The sequence below is a fragment of the Bombina bombina genome, chromosome 5 (genome assembly GCF_027579735.1).
Source record: "Bombina bombina isolate aBomBom1 chromosome 5, aBomBom1.pri, whole genome shotgun sequence".
Classification (NCBI taxonomy): Eukaryota; Metazoa; Chordata; class Amphibia; order Anura; family Bombinatoridae; genus Bombina; species Bombina bombina.
The window spans coordinates 987,895,271-987,908,173 of record NC_069503.1 but is presented as its reverse complement, the minus strand read 5'-3'; the positions used below and the strand labels follow the sequence as shown (position 1 = coordinate 987,908,173).

The 12,903-nt window shown below is 34.3% G+C and overlaps 1 protein-coding gene across 3 annotated transcripts in view; it reads right to left on the bottom strand.

Moving 5' to 3' along the window:
• Positions 1-12,903, bottom strand: part of ESRP1 (epithelial splicing regulatory protein 1) — a 202,597-nt gene that overhangs the window by 60,062 nt on the left and 129,632 nt on the right. For all 3 annotated transcript variants that reach the window (XM_053715208.1, XM_053715209.1, XM_053715210.1), the window contains exon 11: positions 9,678-9,896. In XM_053715208.1, coding sequence (XP_053571183.1) covers positions 9,678-9,896 — 219 coding nt within the window. The remainder of the gene's footprint in view (positions 1-9,677; positions 9,897-12,903) is intronic.

Here is a 12,903-nt window from a genome sequence, read left to right as displayed (position 1 = left end):
AATGTGATTGTCTGGATTTGTTTCCACATTTTGTCTCTCATAGTTGAGGTATACCTATGATGAAAATTACAGGCCTCTCATCTTCTTAAGTGGGAGAACTTGCACAATTGGTGGCTGACTAAATACATTTTGCCCCACTGTATATCTATTGTTCTTTTGGTAGAATGCAAAAGTGCATAGGAATTATCTGCTGGAGCATGCCTAGAAGCTGTGAACTCAGTTGAAATACAATGCCTGTGTCTAAACACTGATAAGAGGGGTGAAGTTGGCTGCTCCAGGCAGCTTAGCTATGTAATTCATTTTGCGTATTTTTGAAAATTATTTTAAAATACTTGTCAGCAATTTTTAAACATTTTTTATGCAAACATTTTTTAATTAAGTAGCCCTTATAGGATATGCACAGATCTCAACCTGTTTTATGTCCCTTTAACTGCCGACATGCTCAGTCTATTAAAAATTAACTTTTTTTTTAATACTTTATTCATTTTTTTATTTTTTTACAAAAATATGAATAAAAACACAATTTATCATTGGTTCTTTATGTGAAATTTATAATTACTACTAGTTACTGCTATTAGCATCCACTAAATGGGTATATCATTTGTCTAGATACAAAATATGTACAACGAAAATATAAAACAAGCCTAAGAATTTAATGATAATTAAAGGGACACTGAACCCAAATTCTTTCTTTTGTAATTCAGAAAGAGCATGCAATTTTAAGCAACTTTCCAATTTACTCCTATTATCATTTTTTCTTTGTTCTCTTGCTATCATTATTTGAAAAAGAAGGCATCTAAGCTTTTTTGGGTTCAGTACTCTGGACAGCACTTTTTTATTAGTGGATGAATTTATCCACCAATCAGCAAGGACATCCCAGGTTGTTCACCAAAAATGGGCTGGCATCTAAACTGACATTCTTGCATTTCAAATAAAGATACCAAGAGAATGAAGAAAAATTGATAATAGGAGTAAATTAGAAAGTTGCTTAAAATGTCATGCTCGATCTGAATCACGAAAGAAAATTTTTGGGTACAGTGTTCCTTTAAGTAAGATAACATTAAGTATGGCAATTAAAGGGTTTCAATATCACCTGTCTGAATGAGTTGTGTGAATTTTAATGATTCTTTTATTCTGTACACTGTGGTAGATCCATTTTAAATCACTGGCATAAAACCATTTCTTATTGGTTTGAAGTTTAGTAATTTATGCTTTACCTACCATTAAAAAAAAAAAAAATACAAAATGTGTGTGTGTGTGTGTGTGTGTGTATGTATATATATATATATATATATATATATATATATATATATATATATATATATATATATATATATATATATATATATATATATATATATATATATATATATATATATATATATATATCTGTCTGTTTATCTTGTTGAAGTATATCCATTTCAATTAATTTAGATACTGGGGTCAAATAAAAAAAAAATCAAATCTTTAAATGGTCTGGATAAAAAAAAAAAAAAAAAAAAAAAAATGCTGCTTTTTTTTTATAAAATAAAAAAAAAACCCTTTGGCAACACAAATAGTCCAGTGTTGAGGCACCCTCCAGTTATGGCTGCAATTAGGAAAATAGATCATTCTAATTAAAATCGAAAATTAATCTTTGCCATTCAACATATATTTGATTATTTTGAATTTATGTAATACTGTTAACCTTGTGTCATTTGTCATTATCTTTGGAGATTATTTCCAGAATTTTTTTAAAAAAAATTTCATGGTGGTGGTAACCCACAAGGGAACAATTTCCAAAAGTACTTAATCCCTTCCAACTGTCTGATATGACAGTCTTACGTATAGCCAAGAAAAGGAAAAGTAGATTATTATAGGAAAGTACAAGCAGGGAAAATGAGGTGCATACTAGAACTGCCAGCAGAAAAAAAAATTACGTAAATTTTTAAGAAAAATGGCTGAGTCTTGCCTACTCTCATCATAATGAAATAAATTAATTTATCATCATCAGGTAAAAAAAAAAAATTTAGTATTCTTTTATAAAAGGTGGTGAGCATTCATGACCCACTACTGAGAACTAATACCCAAGCTGTCGAGCCAACAAATAATTTGAAACATTTTTTTGAAAGGCAGGCACCTACTTTACCAGATACTATTGATGGAGGACTTTCCTATCAAAAAACATCAAAGTGGTAGAAATTGGTAAAGGTATGTAAGGATGACCATATTCAAGCCTTGCAAAATTGAACAACAGAAGCATAATTTTTGAAAGCCCAGGAGGTGGAAAACAGGATTAATGTATTTAAGGGGAGACTACCTCGTCTCTAAGTAAACCTTGAAAACAAGAGTTATATCCAAGAAACTAAAGTAACAGCGGTGGCCTTTTGGCTTTAGCGTAGACCTGAGACATGAATAAAGAAATTAGACGATTGACTAAAATCCTCAGAAGCTTGAAAGTAGAATCTTAAAAAAACTCTCACTACATCTAAATTATAAAGATTCTCTCATTAGAATTTAATACAAAAAAAAAAAAAAAAATCTTAAGACTACCTTATCCTGGTGAAAAGCCAGATAAGGATGCTCAAAAAAAAAAAAGAAAAAAAAAAAAAGAGCATACAGTTCAGAAACTCTTCTGGCAGAAGATATTGCTAAAGAAAAATACCTTCCAAGAAGAAGCAGAATGTCTAAATTATGCATAGACTTAAAAGGAAAGACCTGCAAAAACGGCAAGAACCAAAATTAAGGTTCCAAGAAGGAAGAATTGGTTTAATTGCTGGGGAAAAAAAACTCTGAATGTCAGGAAGTTTAGCAATTTTCTTGTGAAATAACACAAAGTACTGAAATCCAACCTTTTAAAAAGCTAGCAGATAAAACTTTACCCAAGCCCTCTACAAAAAATAGAATAATTCTAGGAATTCTGATGAAATGCCAGCTGAAAACTTATCTTTCACACTAGGAAAGAAAAACTTTCAAAATCTTGTGATTGATTTTTTTTTTTATTTAGGCCGAAAGCCTGTTACAAGAAATCTATTACAAGATCAGAAAACTGTTTAAAAAAATTAGACATATAATCTCCATGCCTTCAAGTTTAGAGACTCGAGATTTTGAAGTAAAAGAGAGAGTCCTTGAGACAGTTAGTTGTGTCTTAGTGGAATAGGCCATGGAAAACAATTGGACATATGAACCAGATCCATGAACCACAATCTGTGTAGCCAAGCTGGAACAATCAGAATTACTGATGAGAGATCTTGTTAGATCCAAGCTATCACTTTAAGTAGCAGAACAGAAAGAGAAAAGAAGAGAGCAAGACAAAATGAACAAGGAGATGCTAGAGAATCTACAAACTCTGCCTGTGGATCCTTGGATCTTGCAAAATATCTGGGAAGTTTGTTGATCAAACAAGAGGCCATCAGGTCTATCTCTTGTCGACCCCATTGAACTACAATCTAATTGAAAACTAATTGTACAATTTCTGCAATTTCTGTACAATTTAGGAAACAGATTATTTCAGAGATTTTTCTCCGTCCAAGTTAAAATTTGAAAAACTTCCTTCATCACTACAGAACTCAAAAATCCCCATTAAAGATTGACATAAGTCACAGTTGTGATGTTGCCCTATTAAATATGCAGATGTCACTACTTTCAAAAAAGAGGCCAGTTCTGAAGAGTCCTGAAGATAGCATGGAGTTCCAAGATATTTATAAGTAACCTCGCCTCCTGAGGAGACCAAACTGTGTGCTTTCCTGGACCCAAATACTGCACACCAACCTGAGTAATTTGCATTTTTCAAGATAATTGTCCAAGAATGCCTTCAGACAAAAAGGAATGGTAAACTATCCATCAGGATAGAAAATGTTTTGTTGCGGAATCCAAAAAGGATAAAACAAGTTGAATAGGTCTCATGTGAAACCAAAAAAATTGAATAGCGTCTGATGCTTCAATCAGACCTAAAACTTCCATTCATATGACTACTGTAGGGTTTAAAATTGACTGAAAATTAGCACGTCTAACTTTGATCGTAAAAAAGAACATCTCATTAATATTGAGTCTATAATGACTCCAAGCAAAGAGACTCTGAACTGAGGAGAAAGAGAACACTTTGGAAAATTGATTCTCTGATCATGTTGGCGAAGAAACAACAAAAAAGATTGTTGGAATGAGATTCTGCTAAAAGTAAAAAGGTGGAGCTTATACCAAGTTATCAGGTATGGAGCCACCAAAATACCTTGATCTCTTATTTTGCTTTACATTTTTGCTTTACAGAAACAAATAGGTTGAGATAAAAAAAACTTGGCCTTGTTCTAACATAGGAACGGGAACTATCACTCCTATGAGTTCAAAATCCTGAACACATTGGAAAAAAAGACTTGAACCTTTACAGGGTCATTTGAGGCATGGGAGAGAAGAAAAAATATCCAAATTTAATAAATTTATGGGACAGAAGTAAACCTTCCCCTGGGAGGCCTTGTTCTGAAACCCATTCTGAATCAGTGCAAAACTATGTTTAGAACCCAAGGATCTCAAAACAGGACTACCAAAATAATAAAAAGTATAACCTGCCCCCTTACTAGAAAGAAATCTGGATTGGAAGCTACCCCTTCATGCTGTAGAGGAAGGCAGCTTTTCCTTACGGTTTGACCTTGTTCCAAGTTGGGTTGGATATCCAGGAGGATCTGGAAGAATTATATTTTTGTGACGAGGAGGAGTACCTGGGATTACTAGATTAGCGAAAGGAACAAAAGCGACTAGTAGCTCTGCTCTGTCCCTTAGACTTTTTGTCTTGAGGGAAAAAGATCCTTTACCTCCAGTCGCAGTAAAGATTATCACATATAGACCAGGAACAAACAAAAAATTTCCTTGTAAAGGAATAGATAAAATGTCTTGACTTTAAAACCATGTCAGCTGATCAGACTTGAGCCATAAACCTCTTCTAGTCAAAACTGATGAGGGCATTCATTTTAATTAACTTAAAAAAAATAGCATTACAGATAAATACATTGGCTGACCTAAACAGTTCCAGTATGCTCCATCATGGAAGATAAATTACAGACAAAAATAAAATACCACAATAAAGTATTTTGTGAAAAAAACATAATTTATGTAAGAATTTACCTGATAAGAGGGGCAAAGTTTCCCAAACCTCAAAATGCCTATAAATACACCCCCCACCACACCCACAATTCAGTTTAACGAATAGCCAAGAAGTGGGGTGATAAGAAAGGAGCGAAAGCATCAACAAGGAACTGGAATAATTGTGCTTTATACAAAAAAATCATAACCACCACAAAAAGGGTGGGCCTCATGGACTCTTGCCAATATGAAAGAAATGAATTTTTCAGGTAAATTCTTACATAAATTATGTTTTCTTTTATGTAATTGGCAAGAGTCCATGAGCTAGTGACTTATGGGATAGCAAATACCCAAGATGTGGAACTCCACGCAAGAGTCACTAGAGAGGGAGGGATAAAAATAAAGACAGCCAATTCCGCTGAAAAAGAATCCACAACCCAAATCAAAAGTTTTAATCTTTATAATGAAAAAAACTGAATTGTGGGTGTGGTGGGGGTGTATTTATAGGCATTTTGAGGTTTGGGAAACTTTGCCCCTCCTGGTAGGAATGTATATCCCATACGTCACTAGCTCATGGACTCTTGCCAATTACATGAAAGAAATATATTTGGTGGGACAATAACAATCTAGATAATCAGGGATTTAAACAGAAAATCAGATAATCTGAAGAGAACAAACTAAGTAACAGTATAGAGACGTTCTAAAAGGCAAAATTAAGGTAATACAATAGTAAAAAAACTAATTCTCCCAGCTCCTAGAAGAATAGAATTCACACTGATATTCAGCACATAGAAAATACAGGTAGCATGGGCTATTGCTTTGTAGAGGATGCATGAGAAGCGTAGAGAAGAAAAAAAAAAAAAGGCAGGCGAATTTTAGCATAGTGAGAAGGTAGGTAACTATCACACTATCTGATTATACTTCATGCTTCAAACTGCATACAAAACAATGAAGCACGCTCACCTAAATTGGAAATGCTGTTCGGTATCGCAGGGAGAAAAGAAAAGTGAAAACAGCAGACGTGCTAAGGAAGCACGCTCTGCAAAGCCATGACAGATAAAATGGTGCTAAGAAGTAGCGCACTAACAGTAAAAGCGATTGTTTCTATAGCGCTAGCAAAAAATTATGTATTAAAGACCATTAAAAATATATCCAGACTCAGGTATAATAAAGTTTCTGAGAGAATCCAACGCCCCTATATGTTCTAGATACAGTACGTCTAGCCTATACAATGATAGTTTGCGGGATATGTAAGTATATGAAAAGGTCTTCACTTTACAAGAAAAAATAAATGAAATAAAAAAAAACCCCATAATTTATGCTTACCGGATACATTAATTTCTTTCATGGTGGTGACAGTCCACAATGCATTACTCCTGGGAATTACTCTTCCTTACCACTTTGAGGATTCAAAGATTCCCAAACCCCAAGAACTATATAAAACCTCACAGGTACCTCAGTCTAACGTATAGCCAAGCAAAAGTAGTTAGGAAAAAGGAAGAAGAGCCAAAAAAAAAAAAGGAGCAGGGAAAAAGATGTGCTCAATAAAAGGAAAGAAACCAACCCAGAATAAAAACAGGGTGGGGTCTCATGGACTCACTACCATTAAATAAATGAATTTATCAGGTAAGCATAGATGTTATCTTTCATACAGGTGGTGTATTAACCTGAAACAACTGTATGAAGGACATCCTACCAAAGGCTTTCTCAGAAGAGGCAAAAATGGTAGAACAAATAATCAAGCAAGACTAAATAAATTGGTCTACTGATAATACAATAAGAAACTCAAGAAATGGCAACTGGATTGAAGGAAAGAACAGAAAGCCATCTCAGTGGAGGCTAACCGGTCTCCAAAAAAACTGCAGGAAAAAAATGCCATAGAACCAGCAAAAGAAACAAACTAAAAGTTTTTCAAAAAACCTTAGTAGTGACAACGTAACAAAGCTCTAACAGAGCAGAGCAGAGCAGAGGGATAAGTGTTCAAACTCAGTTAAAGGCACTAAAGCAAACTAAATACTATTCAAATAATTTCCAGACGGAACCACAGGAACTCTGATACTGGGTGGAGGAAGAAGATATCTGAACCCTATTCTGACAAAAAGGAAATCTGAACTTTAAAAAACACTCTTGGACTTCTAGTCCTGAGTGGGGGGAAGCTCCTTAACTCCCAGACACCATATAAATAAAGGAAAACAAACCAGAAATAAAATCTTATTTGTAAAGAAAGAATTAAAAAGTCTGGACATAGAAATCATGTCAGCAGACCAAGATACTAGTTATAATGTTTTCAATAAAGAACAGCTAAAGACATGCTAAAGCATAAATGGATGACAAAAAGACATCACAAATAAAAGCATTGTACATTTAAACTACTAAGAAATTAAAAAAAAAAATCTTACTGGCAGAATCATAAGATACCCACCCAGAAAAGGTTATATATCCAAGAGAACAAGCAACAGCCACATCAGCAAAATAAATTACTGAAAATATAACTTGCTTGCAAATAAGCCCTCCTAAAGAAGGAACATAACCTCCTATCTAAAGGACTATAAAGAAAGAACTATCTTCCAAAGGAAAATAGAACATCTAGTCAAGGTACAGTTTCCAACAATTTATCATTAGCAGCAGGTAAAGGAAATAACTTAAAACCCTGCAGAAGGATTAAATTAATTACCTGGATTAGACTATTCCCTATGAACCATATCAGAGACAGCATCAGGGATAGAAAAAAACTCAGGGAGTTTAACAACAGACTTACAAACTGAATACAAGGCTTATCCTCAGAAACTTTAACCCCTAAAGTAAGTAAAACCTCTTTCAAAAGAGAACGAACGATTATGTTAAATTTTAAACAAGAGAGAGGAAGTATCAGATTCAACATCAGAGAAAGACTTCTCATTACCAGGGGAAACTTCACCTTCTAAAGACATAACGGTATCCCTGACTTCAGTAGACAGTACTAGTAGAAGGTAAAATCTGAACTGACCATTTACACTTGCTTGAAGGCAGAAGAGCAGCAGGTGCCTCATAAACAGCAGCTTTGATATACTTTCCCACACTGGGTGATATCTATAGAATTATCCTGTAATGAACAGACTGAATGAACAGTAATACCCATAGAAGTAGCATTAGGTTAAAACATTAACATTTTTTTAAACATGAGTTACAAATTAGCTGGAGGAGAGACCTCAGCATTTTTACAATAAACACACTTAATAATGACAGGAAGGTGTTCAGGGGACTCAGCTTCTAAGGTAAAATTTAGGGACAGAATGAGAAAGCTCCATTATAGCATTAACAAAGCAATGCAATAAACACTTGAACCCCATAAAAAGCTCTTGAAGATTGGAAATTACTTACCCCTCCTAAAGTAGCACGCTAAGCTGAACTGCAAAACAAAGCAGGAGACATGTAAACTTCACATCCGAAGACCAAATAATGCTTAACAGTATTAAATAGCACACACAAAAAAACTGACAGTGATAAGGGAAACTAGTGTGCCAAAACCCAATTTGCACATAGCCGAGGACATACGTGCGTAATCCAGCCGAAGTGTGAAAATAAGTGCAACTGGCTAAACAGACGTGCACTGTCCCAATAAGCGTTAAACCAATGTGTGCTATCCCGACACTCAAAGACTGATGCAGAACAGCAAAGGTAATGAGTAAGTCAGTCTGTCATTCTCCTCATCCAAACAAGCAAACAACCAGTAGACAGCCAAACCAGTACTGAAACATATCAGCAGAGGTTATGGAATATGAGTATATTGTAGATCCATAGAAGAAAGCAAAAACAAGTCCCTCAGACCAATTATGGCAGGTCTAACAGATTTCCTATGAGGTGAAAAACAAGCCACAAACCATACCCCATATACATCCCTCTGACATTGTACTCAATATAGACTGAGAACCCCTCTCTCTGAAGAATCAAATGCACATCTTCATTCTTCGACCACCTCCAGTAGAGGCAAATTAAAAGACTGTGGTACCTGTGAGGTGGTAGTTGTTTTATAGAGTTCTTGGGGTTTGGGAATCTTTGCATTATCCAAGTGGTAAGGAAAATTAATTCCAAGGAGTAATGGATCCTGGACTCGCACCACCTTTATGAAGAAAAATAAAAAAGTATCCCTGTTCATTCTGTCAAATCACAAGATAGAGAGGGCTAAATTCTCTCACTTTACCATGGATTAAGGGAGTAAATATCTCTGTACATTTCCCCTTAAGAAGGAGTCTCTCTGAATTGTGAGCATTATCTAGAGAAATTATATAGTCTAGAGAAATGATATAATACTGTCCAATCTACTGAAGTGTATGGCAATGATAATTATAAAATACAATTTACTTTAGTCTAAATCATATCAGTATAGTTCAATAGGTGACCAGTCAAATGGGTCCAGGGAGGAAGTTCTGTGTGTTCAAAGGAAACCGTAGTTTGCTCTGAAATTGCATGAATTGTAGAGAGAAAATGGTAGGTTATAATCTAATAAAAACACATTTTTAAAAGTTTAACTTCACCATTCAAAAAGTAATACTCCTTTTTTTACAATATATTAGAGCCTAAGGCATTTACTATTTGCTATTGGGGTTAAAAATTAGAGTCAAACAGCAAACAAAATAAACACTTACCTGATGATTAAGCACCATATGGACTCCATGTGTTCGGATATCTCCTGAAAATTCTCCTAAAAACTCTAAGATATCCTCAATGCTAGCAGCATAAGGCAGCCCCCGAAGGCGTATGCAGTCTCTAACATTCACTGGAGGAAGGAACGGCTGAGGTAGTACAGGAATTATTGGAGGAGTTGGCAGTTGGATGAGAGGAGTGGAGGAATATCTGTTCAAAACCTGACGGCAAAGTCAAATAAATAATATAGTCAGATATTATAGAGATATGAAACCCACAAATTTTCTTTTATGATTCAAACAGAGCACCGTTCCCATGAAATTCTATATTGCAGAGACACCTAGGCAGGCATCTGAAGCACTACATTGCAGGAAAAAGTGTTACCATATAGTGCTCTTTCAAATGGATAACATTCTTGCAAAACTGCTGCCATATAGTCCCTTCTTTTCAACATGTCAGGACAATTATAGGGTTAAAACTGATCATATGTATTTACTTATAGATTCAGGTAAACATACACATATATATTATTTATCAGTATTAATATGTAGCTATTAGCTAGTGTTGCTTGTCAGTACATAATTGCTTACTGTGAAGTTTAGCAAAATAATTAATGTTTAGTTACTATGATATTCAAGGTCCCCAACTTAGCGCATGATTCCTATCATCATATTCTTGGTATAAATAGCCACAAATATCCATTCCCTATGTTTTTCAAACATGGTTCCAGTAAGTCTCTTTTTCTATAAACATTAGTGGGGTTTAACCTTGGTTACTGGTCAAATAGAGATACTGACTTGTTTTTCAGAATATATTTACAAAATACATATTTGTCTGTTATAGCTTAGTGACGAGTGCCATCTTCCGAGGGAAACATATTCTAACTGCTAAATCTTAGCGTATTACCAAAAATGTTAATGAATCTGTAATTAGTGTTAGCCAATCATTTATGTGAACCTAACCTTATCAGTTGGGGTGGAGTTAAGAGTTTTCCATAAAATACACACTCACCGACAAAAGGGGGACAAGGAGACACAAGCAGATGGCACAAGGGGCCACACTGAGCATGCATGATGACCACACCCTATCCAGAGGGGATGGGAGGCTAAGCTGACCAGATAGACAAGTCAGGATAATGGCAAGAGAGGGTCCAGGACCAGGGGTAACCTAAGAGGGTCTTTTTACATTGAACCCCAGTGAAGGATTTCACAATGTTGATAAGTATAAAACAGTTTTGTTAATATGATTTATGCTCTTTACATTTATATTCAAAGTTTTATTAGTGAATCAGGTGAGTTAATAAATTCTGGTTTGCCCTTTATAGTCACAAATATTTTTGTTTGGTAATTCCTGTTAACCTGGTCTTATCTCTCGACAATAACACTGGGTCAATCAGGAATCTGGTGGTAATATAATTTTCTTATGGTTTGCCAGGATTATTAGTTTACCTGACTCTTGCCAGCTATGCTGAGAATTTAAATAACAAAAGTTTCTGTTTCTCTATTATACATGCAAGCTACTGCAAGTAAAATAATTTAGTGATTGTTTTCATTAGTTTTAACCTGATAATCATTAAATCATTGTAATGATGTATGCTTATTGATTTGCTTTATTCAAATATTGCTTATTATTTTTAATAATTCTTTTTATAAACTAAGTTTGTTTATTGATCTGGTCTCAGTTTAATTATCCTTTGCAAATGATATAATTCAGAGTGTTATTAAATTGCACACATTGCCCCTGCAAAGTTGGTAATCGCAATTATATAAATATTGAGTTACATTATCAGAATGATATAGAGGTACCATAATATGTATTGTGTCTAAACACACAATACACTTTGCGGGTACACACACTACTGAAATAATAATAATAAAAATAATAATAATAAGATACCAAGAGAACAAAGAAAAAGGATGATAGAAGTAAATTAGAAAGTTGTTTAAAATTGCATGCTCTATCTGAATAATTTTGGGTTTCATATCCATTTAATTAGACAGAACACAAACAGTACAATAATCATTGGGGGCCATATGACACTGTCACAAATACAGTATTTTAACCTCATTCTGAGCATTATTTATTAATTTAGGGGAAATTTGTAAATAATAGCAAAGTTACGATGTCACTTCTTGTAAAATACTGGCCTCTCAAATGAGACAAACGTCTCTAATGTTGTTATTTTATGGACTAGATTCACTAAAATATTTTTCCTAAATGTTGATGTTAATTTAGTAAGCCTTTTTTCCTCAGATTTTGCTTATTTTTTGTGCTGTGAGACAGATGTTAATCTTTAGTTAATGGTCCATTACTGCCTAAACACAATACTTATTTAAAGGGACACTGAACCCAATTTTTTTCTTTCACGATTCAGATAGAGCATGAATTTTTAAGCAACATTCTAATTTACTCCTATTATCAAATTTTCTTCATTCTCTTGGTATCTTTATTTGAAATGCAAGAATGTAAGTTTAGATGCCGGCCCATTTTTGGTGAACAACCTGGGTTGTTCTTGCTGATTGGTGGATAAATTCATCCACCAATAAAAAAGTGCTGTCCACAGTTCTGAACCAAAAAAAAGCTTAGGTGTCTTTTTCAAATAAAGATAGCAAGAGAAGGAAGAAAAATGGATAATAGGAGTAAATTAGAAAGTTGCTTAAAATCACATGCTCTATCCGAATCACGAAAGAAAAAAATTGGGTTCAGTGTCCCTTTAAGTGTATTACCAACATCATTACAGCATTGTAGACTATGGTCTTTCCTGGTTTTATTTTTTAGATTATGTACTTTTTTTAGTAGACCTGTTTTGAAAGGTTTATGAATAGGGGACACCTATAGTTCTAACTTGCTGACCCCGTCCATCTCCGCTAAGTATCCAGAATTGGCGACACAACCTGTACCTGACTAGAGACTTGCAAAGTCCTGTTCTGCTTTTTAGGTTGCTGACTTTGCCAGAATAAGACTATTAAGGGAACATAAAACCAAACATTTTTTTTTCATGATTTAGATAGAGAATACAATATTAAACATTACAATACTTCTTTTATCCAATTTGCTTCTTTCTTTAGATTTCATTTGTTGAAGACATAGCAATGCACATGGGTGAGCCAATCACGAGGAATTTATGTGCAGCCACCAATCATCAGCTACTGTGCCTATTTATATATGCGTTCAACAAAAGTTACCAAGAGAATGAAACAAATTAGAGAATAGAAGTAAATTTGAAAG